This window comes from Macaca mulatta, chromosome 10 (assembly GCF_049350105.2).
Source record: "Macaca mulatta isolate MMU2019108-1 chromosome 10, T2T-MMU8v2.0, whole genome shotgun sequence".
Taxonomy (NCBI): Eukaryota; Metazoa; Chordata; class Mammalia; order Primates; family Cercopithecidae; genus Macaca; species Macaca mulatta.
In genome coordinates this window covers 62680804-62698405 of record NC_133415.1, presented here as the reverse complement: position 1 = coordinate 62698405, position 17602 = coordinate 62680804, and the positions used below count along the sequence as shown (strand labels likewise).

Here is a 17602-nt window from a genome sequence, read left to right as displayed (position 1 = left end):
CCCAGTGGCAGTTTGTGAGAGATCTTGTTTCTCTACATTTTGGCAAACCCTTGTCACAACTTTAATTTCTGTCAGTCTGGTGGATGCTTATTGACATCTTGTGGTTTATAGTTGCAGTTCTCTGAGTGTTAATGAGATTGAATGCCTTATGTTAATAGTTAGCCATTTCATTTATGTGGTACTTACTGTTTTTTTAAAGATATAAATGGTTTTATTGTTTGTGTTAGTGCATTCTAATGATTTATCTTTTCTGAAGACTAACAAACGTAGCAACGTCTTATTTCCACTTACCTAAAAGGTTAGTTTACAGATAGATGTTTCTTCTCTTGTTTCCTTCTAGAATAGTATGTTCTCCTGTTCCTATGTTAAGGGATCTGACACAGAACACTGTAGTCAGGTAAGTTTTCCAAAATTCATGGCATTCACTGAGAACACAGCTCTGAACTTGCAAATCCATTTTAAAAGACCTCTGATTCACAAGGAAATGGCAGCTGTTAATCCACCAGTGCTTTGAGATTGGAGAGTCCCTGTGTTGCAGACCTTAGAGCAGAGCCTCTTGACTCTAAATTATGTATATTGTTAAGGTTACTGATTTAACATGCTTGCTTATCTGTTTTCTGGTTTCCCATGACAACCTGTAATTCTTCCTGGATTAGGCAAGTGGGAGGTAAAGAGTAGGAGTATCTAGCAGTTTGTTATATAGGAACAAACAGAACTCTACACCCCAGAGGTTCACACAGCTTCCCTGCATTACAACAGACTATTTTACTTATGTTTATAATCATGGCCCTGCAGAGTTTGAAAGCAGAAATATTCTGTAGTATATTTTAGTTAAGATGACATAGAGCAGAATATATTTGTGAAAATTTTTATTAGCAATTATAAACTTAAAGGGCTAATTTCTTCTCTCTGGAAAACTAATTTATATCTCAGTTCTTTGGTGCTGACAGCATATTCTATTGAGTAAAAATAATATAAAATGTAATATGACCGTTTGGACTAAAATCCAACAAATTGACTACTCTTTTGTATTATATAATGACAAATTTTGATGGCAGAATTTAGTTGTCATTTTCACCAATCTTTAGGTAAGACTAAAGCAAACACATCTCAGGTATTCAAGAATTTGATAAAAGCCTGCTAATCCTGAATCCTCCTTTTCCATCCATTTTTGTTTCTCTCTCCCTCAGGAAATATTTTAGATTTTTTTTTTAGATTTGCCTTTGTGAAGTATAAACATGTTTATTTCCTATCTTTAATGGATTCAGGTAGTAAATGATTGCCATTCTGGAAAGGCTTTTATTTAAAGAAAACTATTGTGAATTCGGAAAATCTTTCTGGATGAGTTGCTTACGTTTATCTTTACGTATAAGTTTTTGTTTATCTTTACACCTAATTTGTCCTGGCTCTTTGTCTTTGTGCTCTTTTGTTAAGGGTTGGGTACAGAATTGAAAGCCACGCTCCTAAACCCATCACAAACAATCTGGCTCTGACAAATTCACTGTGAACACTGTATTAACCCTTGGGGTCTCTGGCTTGCATTAAAGCATTGGCGCTTCAGGCCAATTAATTCCACGGTTCTCTCTTTGGATTGTCACATGTGTGCTTGTGCTTCTCAATTTTTCTGCATATATTCAAGGGCCTTCCTGCCTAACCCTGTAGAAATAGTTAATTCTACTTAACTTTCTAATTAGGATAGAGAGGCTTGCCTAGAGGAGAGTTACAGAATTAATGGACACATTTTGGAATTTTTGTTTGGATGATGATGATGTTGGTTGGTTGTTTCTGAGCCTAAAGGGGCCTTTGGTATTTAGTATACACTGTGTTCACAATATTATTAAATTTATAAAACAGGCCAGGCACGGTGGCTCACGCCTATAATCCCAGCACTTTGGGAGGCCAGAATGGGTGGATCATCTGAGATCAGGAGTTCAAGACTAGCCTGGCCAACATGGTGAAACCCTATCTCTACTAAAACTACAAAAAATTAGCCGGGCATGGTGGTGGTACACACCTGTAGTCCCAGCTACTCGGGAGGCTGAGGTGAGAGAATTGCTTGAACCTGGAAGGCCAAGGCCTCTGTGAGCCAAGATCATGCCACTTGGGCAACAGAGCAAGACTCCATCTCAAAAAAAAAAAAAAAAAAATGTATAAAACAAATCCCAGATCTAAATGCATATTCAGGTGTATGTTGAAAATAACTTTATAATAAAATCAATTAAATTAGGTTAATTTGCTGAAGATTTGTGGGGATTTGTGGGAGACTGAAGTTAACTTCCTTTAAGTAAAAGTAATTTTCAGTGCTTTCTTTGAAGGGTGGCAACATTAGGCTGAGATCCAGTTTTTACAGCAGATTTTTGCGTGTGTGTTTTAGGGCTCATTGTAGATTCCAGTGTTAAATTTGCCTTATAACTTTAACTTATAATTTTCAGATTTAAAAAGTCTCAAAATATACTCACCAGTCATTTGCCAGTTATTTCTCTTTTGACTCCTGGCATTTTTTCCTCTTCCTTATTTAAATACATCTAGTATCCCATTTGATATTTGAGAAATCGTTTCCTCAAGTTGAGTTTAGGTAAGTTCTTCCCATTGTATTCATTCTTATCTGTAGTGCTCAGAAAGTATGTTATACAGGCTGTTGAAGTTCCTTAAATTCGTAGACAGACCCTTAGAGAATATGGTCAACTCTAACCTAGGAGATCATATTTTTTTTCACATTTCTAACTCCATAAATTACTCAACATATTAGCTTCTGCATGTGACTTTAAAATCATAGAAGAGTTTTCCTCCCAATCTGAAGGGTAAGTGCATTTGTGTGCTTTTACTTTTTCAAGGCCTGACGTAGCTTGGCAGGGCCCTGGCTCTGTGCCTGAACCCCCAGGTCCTCAGGATGCTTCCTTCCTGCCCAGGCTGATCCCTTCAGTACCCTTTGACCTCTGCCCCTCTCTCCTGTTGTTTGAAGTACTCTTCCTTTCTTTTTTCCACCTGCCCCATAGCCTGCCGTTTATTGCTTTTCTTTTGTTCTAAAGCGTAATTTATACAGTTTTTATGTATGTTGTTTCCAGCAGTAGTGTCGTTAGGTTTTTTTTTCCTCATAGCACCCAGCAGCATAGTTCTGAACTCATATTTAAAAAGCTCAGTTGTTCATAAAAAAGCTTAGTTGTTCATAATGTTGCAACCAGTGTTTTCCAAAGTCTTTGAAGAGCCTGAACTTTTTTCTTCAGAGGAGTGTTTCTCAGACTTTTTGTATTCATTTTTGGATGAATCAGACAAGGTATAGAATGTTTTATCTCTTCAAGGAGATTTTTTGTTTTAATGTGGATGTGTATGAAGATGGATTTTTAAAGTAACTATTTCTACAGCATTTGCAAGGCTTGTGCTTGGCAAGCAGATAACTCGAAATACAAAGCCTGAAGGAAGTGGAATACATGTAGTCAGCAGTGGATTTGATGGTGGAAAACAGTTGGGAAAGTTTCACTTTCACTGCCTGCAGTACTTTATAGGACGCTGAATTGATTAACCTCTTCTGATAGAATGTCACAATTCTATAAACTCTTTAAGTGTTTTAAAATGTCAAGTATATGAATCATGAAATTTCCCTGCAAGAACAGTTTGCCTTTGTATGCCAATTTAGCATTAATTATGGAATATATCAGGGAAAGGTTGTGTAAAAATGAAACTTGATATTTGGAGTTTTCTGCTTTCTTTGTGAAGTGTGCTAACACTCTCTAACAGTAATACTTAAAATAGCATTTCTAAGGATAATTCTTAAAGCGAATCAGAAAAAGGCGTTCTGTATTCCATTCCTTTTCTGCTGAGACTTTGCTACAATATTTTCTTAACAGCAGTGCTGAAAGTGCTACTTGTGATATAAACAAAAGCACTGTTCAGTTTTCTTATTTTCAACCATGCTTAGGTTTTAAATTTTTATTTACTTTTTCCTTGGTGTGTTTATGAAGACAATCAAGCGATTAAAATAGGTTACCTGTCAAGGAAAGGATCTGTTATGCTCCTTGGGGGAAAGCTGGTCTGGTACATAAAAGCTTGATGCATCAACAGTGTTTCACCTGCATTTGGAAAAAGTGGATAAAAATACTATTGTTTAAAAATACTTCAGTTTACAGAATTAGATGAAGTAATACAAATCTAAACACAAGTCTCTTACCTCAGCTGGGCAGACTGTTGAGTCTATAGGCTGTGTTAACTCGTTCCCTTCCTCTGCTTTTCAGAGCTTGTGTGAGGGTGCTTCTCTCTTTACCTCAGTGTTACTTACTACTTCCCTAGATAAGCTCTCCACAAGTAAACCCTTTTGCGTCTGATGATGGAATTTAAATGACATAGACATGAAAAAAATAAAAGACCTTCAAAAGTTTGGATCCATATAAAAAATTACCTTTTGAGTCTTTGCCTAATGGGTTCCTGCTTAGTCTGTGTGTTTGACTTTTAGGAAGTTTGTTTGAGTCTGAGTCATGGCTGTTATCATATTGGAAAAATACATTTCTAAAAACATAATAGATCTTAGCATACATTTTTGGGAACAAATTAAAATACTAAAAATTGTTCAACCCTTGGAAGCTTAATCCATTTTAGGAGAGAGTGTGTCTTCAAATTATTCTCAGGGATCCAAGGAAAAATGGTATTAATACTTTGTTGTCATTAGTGTCCTTGTCTTTGAATGGAAACTTCCAAACATTTTTAGATACTCCTTTTCTATCTCATAATGGTTTGTATTGTATTAAGTGTGTAGATCTTTTTGTTGAGTGTGGTTCTGAGGGGAAGTAGGGATGATCTTGGAGACTGTCCTATTGACTTGGAAAGTTTTTCCCTTTCAGAGCAGGAGCATGAATAATGGAATTTTAAAAACAATTTTGTTAAGGAACAATTGGGAAATAGATGGATTTGTTTTCTCAAACTTTAGTTTCAGCTATCTTATTAAATCTTTTGTTATAACCATTCTCCTGCAGAAGTGATTATCTCTGTGACCCTGGGATTTTCCCTTCTCCCTGGGAGCTTACTACCTTGGCTATTTCCTTCATTTTCTTAGTTTCAGGTCTTTCTGTGCATGACTTGGAGATCTTCATCTGAGCTCCATCTCCATTCTAGTTCCAGCCTTACCATTTTATTTACTTTCCCAACATTCCCATCCCAGATGTGTGTCGAAGACTGTTGCTTAGGCTCTGTCGGTGACCTCTTTGTGGGTGTCCCTCTGCTCTCGCACACTGCTGCTGGGTTGTTCTTTCTGAAATGATCTTTGATGACTTATACGTCCTTATTGACTACTTGCAAAGGCATCACATTATACTCACACAAACCCTCCATAACCATAACCTGCTTCAGTTACCTTTCTTCCTGCCCCACTTCTGCCCAAATGCATTTTTACTCTAATCTAGCCCTTCTCAACTGGAGTTCCATGGGAGAATTCTGCCTTGAGATCTTAAAGCATCTGTTGTACGTATCAGATTGTAGGTAGCAGTTTGTGTCCTGTATCTCTAGAATGATACTAGCTATGTTTTTTCCTTGGGAGAATTGAGAATGTACTCACTCATCATTTTTTGTAGGGCTTAATTCCCTCCCACGTCCCCATTGAGAAGGGCTGCTCCAGTAAAACTGTACTGTTCCTTGGTCCTGGGACCCCTTTCCATATCTTTGTTCCATTTGTTTCCCTTGCCACCCTGTAACTAATCCTGTCTCATCTTAAACCGCAGCCTCTTGGATGATGTTTTCCTTGGTCCTTGGGTGAAATAATTCCTGTCCTCCCCCTTCCCTCCCCCCAGTACACACATATCTTTAGCCTACGCTGACAAAGATGTTTGTATGGAAGGTGTATAGACACACATGCTTTGACTCAGCATCTTTTCTGTGCCTGTTGTTGCATTTTTCTACTTTCTTCCTTATTTCTCTTATTAGAAGGGGAGGCAGGCCTGATGCCTGGCGGTGTGCATAACCCCCCTCCCACCATGAACCATGCATGCAATAGATATTCTAACAGTTTGGCAAACTGCTAAAAAAAGCCCTGCTGAAACACAGATACCTGCTTCAAAACACTATTTGCAAGTCTTGCTTTGTTACTTGACTTTTTATCTGCAAAGCCCTAACGAGCCCAAATACTTAAGTACCATTTTCTGTCATCCTCTTAATTTATTGCTGTCTGTTCTACCTTGCCCTGCCCCATGCCATCTTGCCAGTAGAAAAAAATCTGAGCTAAAGACAGTTGCCAGTGAAGAGTGAGCTGTAAGAAGAACCAGTTGAGTAATAAGTATTGTTCAGCTGTTTTTGAGCTCATGGTACATTTATTGTAAGTGAATCCATTTTTGTGTACTTAAATTTAAAACGAAAATTTCTGTAAAGCAGGTGGACTCTAGTTAAAGCGGCAGTATTCAAAAAGAAAATAGCTAACTAAAAATGTCAACCAGGTTAATAAAACTTTTTTAAAAAACCTTTTTAACTGACTATAAGTGTAAGTGTAATCATTGGAGGAATTTTGAAAAATAAAAGGAAACAAGTTACTAACTTACAGAGAAAAATCACTGATAATCGATTGATGAATATGTCTAGTCTGTTGTATATATGTTTCCCATGTCATTAAGGTCATTAAGTATTCTGCTACTGAATTTTTGGGTTTTTTTTGTTTTTGTTTTTGAGACGGAGTCTCCCTCTGTCACCCAGGCTGGAGTGCAGTGGCACGGTCTTGACTCACGGCAGCCTCCACCTCCCGGGTTCACGCCATTCACCTGCCTCAGCCTCCCGAGTAGCTGGGACTACAGGTGCCCGCCACCACACCTGGCCAACTTTTTGTATTTTTAGTAGAGATGGGGTTTCACCGTGTTAGCCAGGATAGTCTCGATCTCCTGACCTTATGAGCCACCACGCCCGGCCTTCTGTTATTAAATTTTTAAAATGTTATCTGAGTTCTTCCTAAAAAGGAAGAACTCCAGTGTTTTAACCAGTCCGCTATTATTCATACACTTGGGTTTTACAGTCTTTGAAACATTGTGAATAATAGTGTTATAAGCATCCTTAAGTATAAATCTGGTGTATAAACAGAGTCCTGGAAGAAGCATTGCTGTGTCAGAAGACAGACTTAGGTACTTACCAACCTTTGGGATAGGTACATACACACACATACCGCTACCACCGCCATCACCACCAGAAAAGAAGTTCAGCCCAGCTTATACTCAAAGCCTGAGTGTATATCTTTTAAAAATTGGCATATTGGCCGGGCACGGTGGCTCATGTCTGTAATCCCATTGCTTTGGGAAGCTGAGGTGGGTGGGTCTTATGAGTCCAGGAGTTCAAGACCAGCCTGGGCAATGTGGGGAAACCCTGTCTCTACAAAAAGTTTAAAAATTAGCCGGGCGTGGTGTTGCATACATATAGTCTCACCAGTGACGGAGACTGAGGTGAGAGGATCTCTGAGCCTGGGAGGTTGAGACTGCAGTGAGCTGTGAGTTGCCACTGCACTCCAGCCTAGGCAACAGAGTGAGACCTGTCTCAAAAAAAAAAAAAAAGCATATTTGTGTAGTTGTCAAATGGTGAAAATTATTAAAATCACACATTAGGAGAGAAGGATACAAGGGTCCAACTGTGAAGTTCAATTTTTTTTTTTGTAATTCCCCCCCACACCCCATGGATTTCTTAGCAATTTGTGTGCATTTTTTGATTTTGCAAATATTTCTATTGGTATATCAATTATTAAAATAGGGGCTAATCTGCCTCAAGATGCTTAGGGGTTTTTGCCATGGACTGAACAAAATTAAAGGTTATTTTATTTTTATTTTTTGTTGTTATAAACCTCTTCGACCTGTCTACAATATCATATTGAAATTTGAGTTGAGGCAATGTCTGTTATTTCTCTGTCATCACCAATAGTTAACTAGAGCATGACTTTTCCCACAGAGAAAAAGTTACATGAAGGTTATATGTACCAGGAATTAGAGACAGTTTGGTGAGGAAGATACTTAGCCATTTGGCAAACCCATTTATTAACTAAAATAATTTTTGGAGAGGACTTAAACATGAAAAATACCTCAGTCTACATGATAATTAAGACAGGCTAATATAATCAGATCATTGAATTGTTTCTTGTTCTTTTCCAGTATTAATTTTAAAGACCCACAGTTTGCTGAAGATTACATTTTTAAAGCTGTAATGCTTCCAGGAGCAAGGTAACAACAGTAAATTACCTAGGTTTATTTTGTACAAATGGTTTTCATCCCTATTACTAAGGTTTGTCTTTTTAAATGGTCAGAAAACCAGCAGCAGTACTGAAACCTAGTGACTGGGAAAAATCCAGCAATGGACGGCAGTGGAAGCCTCAGCTTGGCTTTAACCGTGACCGGAGGCCTGTGCACCTGGATCAGGCAGCCTTCAGGACTTTGGGGTGAGTTGTCAGTTTCTAGCCCTTGTATGTTTTGCTTTTTCTGAATCATCTCTCAAGACAAGTCAGTATTTATGCCATAATTTTTTTTTTTAAACTTTATGAAAATACGGGGTTTGGGCCAGGTGCGGTGGCTCACTCCTGTAATCCCAGCACTTTGGGGGGCCGAGGCAGGCAGATCATGAGGTCAGGAGATCGAGACCATCCTGGCTAATATGGTGAAATCCCATCTCTACTAAACAAAATACAAAAAATTAGCCGGGCATGGTGGCGGGCACCAGTAGTCCCAGCTACTTGGGAGGCTGAGGCAAGGGAATGACGTGAACCCAGGAGGTGGAGCCTGCAGTGAGCCGAGATCACGCCACTGCACTCCAGCCTGGGCGACAGAGCAAGACTCCGTCTCAACAAAAAAAGAAAAAAAAGAAATACTCAGTTTGTTTCACACTTACATTTTTGTCTCACCACCACGGCTGACCACCACTACTACTATGTCCTCTCATAGATACTTAAAACCAAGCAAAGAGTGGAGCTCCATCTTTAAAACCTAAACGGGCATTTTGGACACATTATTGTACGCCACAAATATCTAACAGACCATAAAATACAACTGTTTTGTAGATATTTTAATAACTTTGATACTGCTCTGCTTTTCTTCATTTTTAAAAATTCACTTCTCCATTTATGTATTGCTATATGTGTTGCATGAGAATTCTATTGCTTTCTCTAAGATGTTTTACTATTTTTCTGACTGTTACTTCAAGGGAATAAAACCTCCTCTTTACCCGCAAGAAAGTTTTAGCTGAATTAATTAATGTATGATGGAGACTCTTTTTCAAGTATTGACCAATACATTGGTATGGAAGCCTCCAGTCTTTTAAATTTTTGTTTGCCCAGTGCTTGAACAGTGGTATCTCATAGTTGCTTGAATTGGCATTTCCCTGCCTACTGAAATTATCTTTTAATATGTTTATTAGTCATTTGTATTTCCTCTTCTACGAATTTTTGATTTTTATCCTTTGCCCTTATTAGTTACTGAATTGTCTTTTTCCTAGCTGTAGAGATACTATAGAGAGAGGGGACTTGTAAAGAATAGCAGGTAAAGCTAGTATAGAAAGAGCAACAGGCTTGCCATAATATTAATGAGTTAGGATTCATGCACTACTAATGATAACTTATAAATAGATATTTCCAATTAGTGGGGAAACCTTAAGATTCAAAAAACTGTTTAGGCAGAAGGTCACCATCAGCATGTAATTTATACAACAAATATTAAGAGGGATAGTGTGGCAGAGTGATTAAGAGCATGGGCTTATAGATCTTAAATGTCTGGATTCAGATACCTTTTTTTTTAAACCACTTAATATATTTGTGAACTTTACTGAACTACTCTATGCCTCCATTTCTTTATGCCTGAAGTGGAGACAGTAATTATACCTACATATTCTTAAAATTATGAAGTTGTAAGAATTAAGTGAGCCCAATGTCTGTCACGCGCTTAGGGTAGTTCCTAAACACTATGTAAATGTTAGCTGTTACTGTCATTGTTTTGGAAAGTCTTCATTCTTAGTAGCAGTAAAAGAAATGCAGATTTGAAATAGTCCTAAGATAACTTTTTTGCATTATTTCAGCTATTTTGGAAAGCAACATAGTATTTCCTCTAAATAGAGCGGTGAGTTCAGAAGATACTCTTAACCTTTGGTCCAAATTCCTACCTCTTGGATTTTTGAGGAAGTAATTTTAGATGAGCATAATTATATGCCCAAATATTTCTATTGTATTGTAATCTATACTACTAGTACAAAATGAGAGAAATGGTTTAGTAAAGTGTAAGATATCAACATAGTAAAGTATTCTATAGGTTTATGTGTTAGAATTACAAAGATGGGCCGGGCGCGGTGGCTCATGCCTATAATCCCAGCACTTTGGGAGGCCAAGGCGGGCGGATCACAAGGTCGGGAGATCGAGACCATCCTGGCAAACACGGTGAAACCCCGTCTCTACTAAAAAATACCAAAAAAAAAAATTAGCCGGGCATAGTGGCAGGCGCCTATAGTACCAGCTTCTCAGGAGGCTGAGGCAGGAGAACGGCGTGAACCTGGGAGGCGGCGGAGCTTGCAGTGAGCGGAGATCGTGCCACTGCACTCCAGCCTGGGCGACAGAGCGAGACTCCGTCTCAAAAAAAAAAAAAAAGAATTACAAAGATGAAGAAAAGACATAGGCAAGTATTTGATATAGTAAATTAAAAATAGCAAGATGTAGAGTAGTCATGTATACAGTGATAGCAAGAACGTGGATCCTTAAGGACGAAACTGAAACATAATGCAAAAAAAGAAAAACATTCAAATTATTTTTTGTGTGATGTAAGTTGTAAATATTTAAGTGGTTATCAATTAAGAGTCTTGGTGTGGCAGATGAACATTTGCTCTCACTATTACCATTATGTAGTTTTGAGCTTTAATTATAAACCACCTTTTTGTTTGTATTATCTTGATCAGATCTGTTAGTGAAGACATGGCTGTGAGCATTTGTTTTATTTGTGTCAGCTGTGTTATGATGGGTATATCACTATATAATTTTTTTTTCTTGTGTTGGGTCCTTTTATAGCCATGTTATGCCAAGAGGCTCAGGAACTGGCATTTACAGCAATGCTGCACCACCACCTGCGACTTACCAGGGAAACTTATACAGGCCGCTTTTGAGAGGACAAGCCCAGATTCCAAAACTTATGTCAAGTAAGCTTTTACAAATCGGTTATTTTACATTATGAATTAAATATCACAGCAAAGGTTGGTTTCTAATCTTTGTTGCTGAAAAAGATTTGTTGTATCAGTACAGACAGTGAACTTTAAAAACATGTTAGTTAGAAGAGTTGTAAGAGAATACCTTATGCAAAATCTTTCATATATTTTTTATCTTTATTTTTGTGGGTACATTGTAGCTGTATATATTTATAGGATATATGAGATATTTTGACACAGGCATACAATGAGTAATAATCACGTCAGAGTAGATGGGGTATCCATCACCTCTAGCATTTATCCTTTGTGTTAGAACCAGTCCAATTATACTCTTAGTTATTTTGAAATGTACAATTATTGACTATAGTCATCCTGCTATGCTATCAAATACTAGATCTTATTCATTATTTCTAACTATTTTTTGATAGCCATTAACCATCCTCCCCTCCCTAACCCTTCCCCTACTGCCCTTCCCAGCCTCTGGTAACCATCCTTCTACTCTCTGTCTCTGTGAGTTCAATTGTTTTAATTTGTAGCCCCCATAAATAGTGGGAACATGCAAAGTTTGTCTTTCTGTGCCTGACTTGTTTCACTTAACGACCTCCATTTCCATCCACGTTGTTACAGGTGACAGGATCTCAATTCTTTTTTGTGGCTGAACGGTACTCCATTGTGTATATGTGCCACATTTTCTTTATCCAGTCATCTGTTGATGCACACTTAGGTTGCTTCCAAATCTTGGCTACTGTGAATAGTGCTGCAGTAAATGTGGGAGTGCAGATGTCTCCTTGATGTACTGATTTCCCTTTTTTGGGGTATATACCTAGCGTTAGGGATTGCTGGATCATATGGTAGCTCTATACTAATTTACATTCCCACCAGTGGTCTACGAGGGTTCCCTTTTCTCCACATCCTTACTGGCATTTGTTATTGCCTGTCTTTTGGATGAAAGCCATTTTAACTGGGGCAAGATGATACCTCATTGTAATTTTGATTTTCATTTCTCTGGTGATCAATGATGTTGAGCAACTTTTTATGTACCTGTTTGCCATTTGTATGTCTTCTTTTGTGAAATGTCTGTTCAGATCTTTTGCCCACTTTAAAATTAGGTTACGTTTTTTTCCTATAGAGTTGTTTGGACTCCTTACATATTCTGGTTATTAAACTCTTGTCAAATGGATAGTTTGCAGATATTTTCTCCCATTCCATGGGTTGTCTCTTCACTTTGCTGATTGTTTCCTTTGCTGTGCAGAAGCTTTTTAACTTGATGTGATCACATTGGTTCATTTTTGCTTTGGTTGCCTGTGCTTGTGGGGTATTGCTCAAGAAATGTTTGCCCAAACCAATATCCTAGAGATTTTCCCCAAAGTTTCGTTGTAGTAGTTTCATAGATTTAAGTCTGTAAACTATTTTTATTTGATTTTTGTGTATGATGAGAGATAAAGTTATAGTTTTATTCTTCTGCATATGGATATCCAGTTTTCCCAGCACCATTTATTGAAGAGACTGTCGTTTCCTCAGTGTATGTGCTTGGTTCCTTTGTCGAAAATGCGTTCACTGTAGATGTATGGATTTATTTGTGGGTTCTCTATTGTGTTCCATTGGTGTGGGTTATCTGTTTTTATGCCAGGACCATACTGTTGTGGTTACTATTGCTCTATAGTATAATTTGAAGTCAGGTAATGTGATTATTCCAGCTTTTTTCTTTTTGCTCATGATAACTGATTATTCTTGGTCTGTTTTTCATCTTGACTATATATAGTTAAATGAATAAGATAATTTGGATTTCTTCCTTAATCTTCACTTACAAATCTGTTTCTCAGTTAATAGGCAAAAAAAGTATGTGGAAATGATTGCAATTTATTTCATTAATACAAGTATAATTAAATCAGATGTGATAGATATGGATTGTCATCACTTAGTTGCCTGAAAGACAAAGGTGTCCCTTTCTTGATTCAGATTGTATCTCAGTATTACCTACAGTATAGCCAGGCACTGCTTTAGGTGGACTATACCTTTAACCCCATAGTTCTGGAAGACCTTAGTCTTTCCTTAACCCCTCATAATCTGTTCTGTGGACAGGTCAGAAATGTTGACCACAAAAATTATTAACATGGCATTTGGATTGCGGTGGGAAAGGGAAAAGATAGTTGAATGTTAGACTTCGTAGATTTTACATTAATTTTAAATTGTATCCCCATTTAATGTTATTTTTGAGCTCCATTGTCATGCCCATTTATCAAAGAAGTATAAGTCGTGTGCCAGTGTCTCAAAACAAATGTCTTCATGAAGGCTTTGTTTCTCCATTCCTCGTTGTCTGGTTGCTACAAGGGCAGCATAGGGGAGAAGATACAGTGTGGCAGGATGCTCAAGTTTGTTAAATCTGAGTGTCATATCATTAAAACATTTTTTTCTGATTGTTTGAAATATTTCATAAAAATTTGATTTCCAAAACACAGAGTGATACTTTGTTATAGACACCCCTCAGAGCTGTTTTTAAACCGAAGCTGTACTTATTAAAGAATGTGCCAGGTTAAAAATGGATAATTGATGGGAAATATTTGTACTATGCACCTAGCACTGTTGTAATGCCAGTTAATTTACACACCAGAAGTCCAGATTTTCTGGATGTAGTACCCAAGAAGAAATTGGTTCTATAGGTCTTACTCTTTCAGGGCCCTCTGTTTTTAGTGTATTCACTCTCTATCTCTGTCCCTCTCACTGGCGGTATAGCTTTGCTATATGGCTTAATGACATTGAGTGGAGCTTTGTGAGACTCTATCATGAAAACTATGGACTTCTATTCAGTGAAGCACAGAAGGGGTACAGAGGTACAGAGTCAGTGGTCCTGTGGGAATCTGCTTGGTGCAGTGGTTAACAGCTGCTTCCCATAAGATTTAGCAAATAACATTTCTAGGTATTTCCATATATTCAGTATCAAGTCATACCATGTACAACAGGAGAGTCTAATCATTTTGAATGAACTATCTTTGCTGTAAGATTTTACCAATAAATGGTGAAAGCATATCCAACATATTTTTAAAGCCAGCTGTTATTGACACATTCCTATCCATTTCTTTTTTCTTGTTACTCTTTACCATTTACATGGATACCATGGCCTTCTGCTTCTAGCAGAAGGATCCTGTTCCAATAATAGGGAAAGAAAGAAGCCAGGTTCTTTTATTTATTAGCTTTACACCAAAGGAGAGAATTTCATGCCCTTAGGGGCCTACAGTTCTATAGTTCTTGGTCTGCCTTCTTTGGAAACAGACAACTCTTGTTTGCATCTGTGCATTTTATTTCAAATAGTGGAGTCCCCTCTCTACTTTTATTAATATTACTTTGGTTAAGTAACTCCTTATTTGCCATTGTTGTGGCTGTTACTAGATTTAATGTGTACTTACAAAGTACAAAATACTTACAAACGGACTTTAATTAGAATCTGTTCCAGTTAGAATATCTTTATTTCAGTTATGTCATGAAAAAATTGGGAGATATGTTTTGTAAAGTAGGGATTGATTTAGAGCAAGAAACAAGTACCCTCTGCCTGGTGACTTGTAAACATTGACTCAACTGAGGATTAGTGCTGGGACTCTAATGACATTTAACATCTTTTCAAAGGGCGTAGGAATGGGAGGAGTGAAAAAGTTTATGGACAAAAAATTGGCAGTCATGTGGTATTTAAATTGAGCCCAAAAGTGGGAAATTTGGGCTACTCTAGGCTGAGAGAAAACAATGAACTTTGAAGTACATGGCAAGTAGTTGGGTGGTATTAAGCATAGCATAACTGATACAAAATTAGACTGGGAGCATACTTGGAACAGATTACGAGGGGAAGAAAACTAATTTAAAAAACTTTTAAAATGCATTTTTAACTACAGTACATGTTAATTGAATAAAATGTGGCATGTAGCAATAAAACATAGAAAACACCAGTAATTCCATAGTCCTGAAATAAGCAGTGTTTCTTTTTATTATTTCATGTGTCCAAGTTTTGAAAATTAGATTATTTTATATGTATTTTTACATATACTTTTTTATTGAAATGTAACATATATAAAGTGCCAAATTGAACTGTACAGTTTAGTTTTTATGAAATGGATATATTCATGTATCCACCATTCAGATTCAGTGGAAACCTATCAGTCCTCAGAAGCCCCCCATTGTGTCCTTTCCTGGCACTACCCCCATTAAAGGGAACCGCTATCCTGACTGCAGTATCATAGTATCATACATTACCTTTTTGTTTTTTAACTTTACCTAATAGTTTAAAAAGCTACTACATGACTACCCTTTTAAAAGCTTGCCTTTTTTTCAATCTTTTTCTCTGAGATTTATATTGCTTGTAGCAGTAGTTCATCCATTTTCTTTTTCTTTTTTCTTTTTTTTTTTGTCTTCCTGAAATGGAGTCTTGCTCTGTCGCCCAGGCTGGAGTGCAGTGGCGCGATCTTGGCTCACTACAGCCTCCACCTTCTAGGTTCAAGCAATTCTGCCTCAGCCTCCCGAGTAGCTGGGATTACAGGCTTATGCCACCACACCCGGCTAAGTTTTGTATTTTTAGTAGAGATGGGGTTTCATCGCGTTGGCCAAGCTGGTCTCCAACTCCTGACCTCGTGATCCGCGCGCCTTGTCCTCACAAAGTGTTGAGATTACAGGCATGAGCCACCGTGCCCAGCAGTTCATCCATTTTCGTTGCTTATAGTGTTGAATCATAGGACTATATCACCATATATTTACCTATCCAGTAGGAATAACGTTTGGGTTGGTTTCTGGTTTAAGGTTGCTGGATTGGACTGCTGTGAAACCTGTGCGTCCTTCGATGCACACATGTAAACACTCATGATAGGTAATGTACTCCATAGGAGTGGAATTGCAAGATTGTAGGATTGTGTGTATGTTCAGCTTTAGTGAATGAAAGTGTCAGGCACATTTCCCAAATGACATTCAGTTTGTATGAATTTACACTCCTTCAGCAGTGGAGGAGAGTTCTGGTTGCTTCATATTGTTGCCAACCCTTGATGTTATCAGTCTTTGCACTTTTAGCCATTTGACTAAGCAGGGAGTGGGTATCTCACTGAACTTTTAGTTAGCATCTTCCTGGTGACTAATTAGAGCAGTTTAAAAAATGTTTATTAACCATTTGGATATTTTTGTTTGTGTGATGTAGTGTTCAAGGTTTGTGTGGTTTACATTGGGTTATCTATCTTTTTGTTTTGTAGACGTTTTTATATTCTGGTTATGAGAGTAGTTTTATATTGGAAATATCTTTTTCCACTTGACAATTTGCCTTTTCGCTTTTTTATTGGTATCATATGATGAATAGAGGTTTATGCCAGCATTTAGGGAATGTGGGTGAAGGGGATGTGGGAATTCTTTATACTCATCTTGTAACTTTTAAGTCTGAAATCATCACAGTAAAAAATTCAGAAAAAAAAAACAGGACAAAAAGAATCAATACTATATAATTGATGTGTTTTGATGTTTTAAGTAACAGTATCTTAAATATCATTTTGTAATTGCTTGTTTGTATATAGAGATAAAGTTGATTTTTTCAACTTCATTGAAAATTTGTTTTCAATATTTGTTTCTGACATCTTTACTAGATTCATTTCTTCTAATAATTTGTATGTTCTTTTGAATTTTTTTGTGTACACAATTACGTCATCTCCAAGTAGTGACCATTTTATTTATTTATTTTCTAATCTTAATGCCTTTTTTGTTTGTTTTGTTTTGCTTTATTGCACGAGCTAGGACCTCTCATAATTAATAGAAGTGATGATGGTAGATATACTCATTTCATTCCCAATCAGTTTTAAGGGGGAAACTTTTACTATTTCATCATTAAATATGATGTTTGCTGCAGTTTTTTTCTTTGTAGATAACCTTGATCAGATTGAGGAAGTTCTATTCTTTGTTTCTAGTGGGTATTGAATTTTATCAGATGCTTTTTTTTTTCTCTAAAACCTGGGGTTTTGTTTGTTGTTGTTTCTTTGTTGTGTTAATATGGTAAATTACACTGATTGATTTTCAAATGGTAAACCAACATGGCATTTCTGGAGTAAACCTAATTTCTGGAATATATATCATCATTTTTTATATGTCACTACATTCTGTATGTCACTGTATGGTGGGATTTTTAAAATCTATGTATTATGAGAGAGATTAGTTTTATTACTTTCCCTTTTTTGGATGTTCTGGGGTAGAGTTTTTTTGGCATTATAAAACAAGTTAGAAAATATTTTCTACATTTTTGTTCTCTGGGTTATCGTAAGAATGTTGTCATTTCTTAATTTTTAGAAGAATTCAGTGGTCAAGCCAGTTGGGCTTAGAGATTCCTTTATGAAAAAGTTTTCAATTATAGATTTTTTAGTACTGGCTTTTCAGATTTTTCAGTAATTCTTATGTTGGTTTTGGTAAGTTTTTTGTTGTTGTTGTTGGGAGTGTGCCCATTCTAAAATTTCAAATTTATTGCCAGAAATTGTTCGTA

The 17602-nt window shown here is 37.0% G+C and overlaps 1 protein-coding gene across 3 annotated transcripts in view; it reads left to right on the top strand.

Annotated features, from left to right (window-relative positions):
• The window catches only part of XRN2 (5'-3' exoribonuclease 2), an 88728-nt gene that overhangs the window by 55350 nt on the left and 15776 nt on the right, over positions 1-17602 (top strand). For all 3 annotated transcript variants that reach the window (XM_015149588.3, XM_015149587.3, XM_015149589.3), the window contains 4 exons: positions 341-397; positions 8097-8165; positions 8249-8380; positions 10982-11109. In XM_015149588.3, the coding sequence (XP_015005074.2) occupies positions 341-397; positions 8097-8165; positions 8249-8380; positions 10982-11109 (386 nt within the window). The remainder of the gene's footprint in view (positions 1-340; positions 398-8096; positions 8166-8248; positions 8381-10981; positions 11110-17602) is intronic.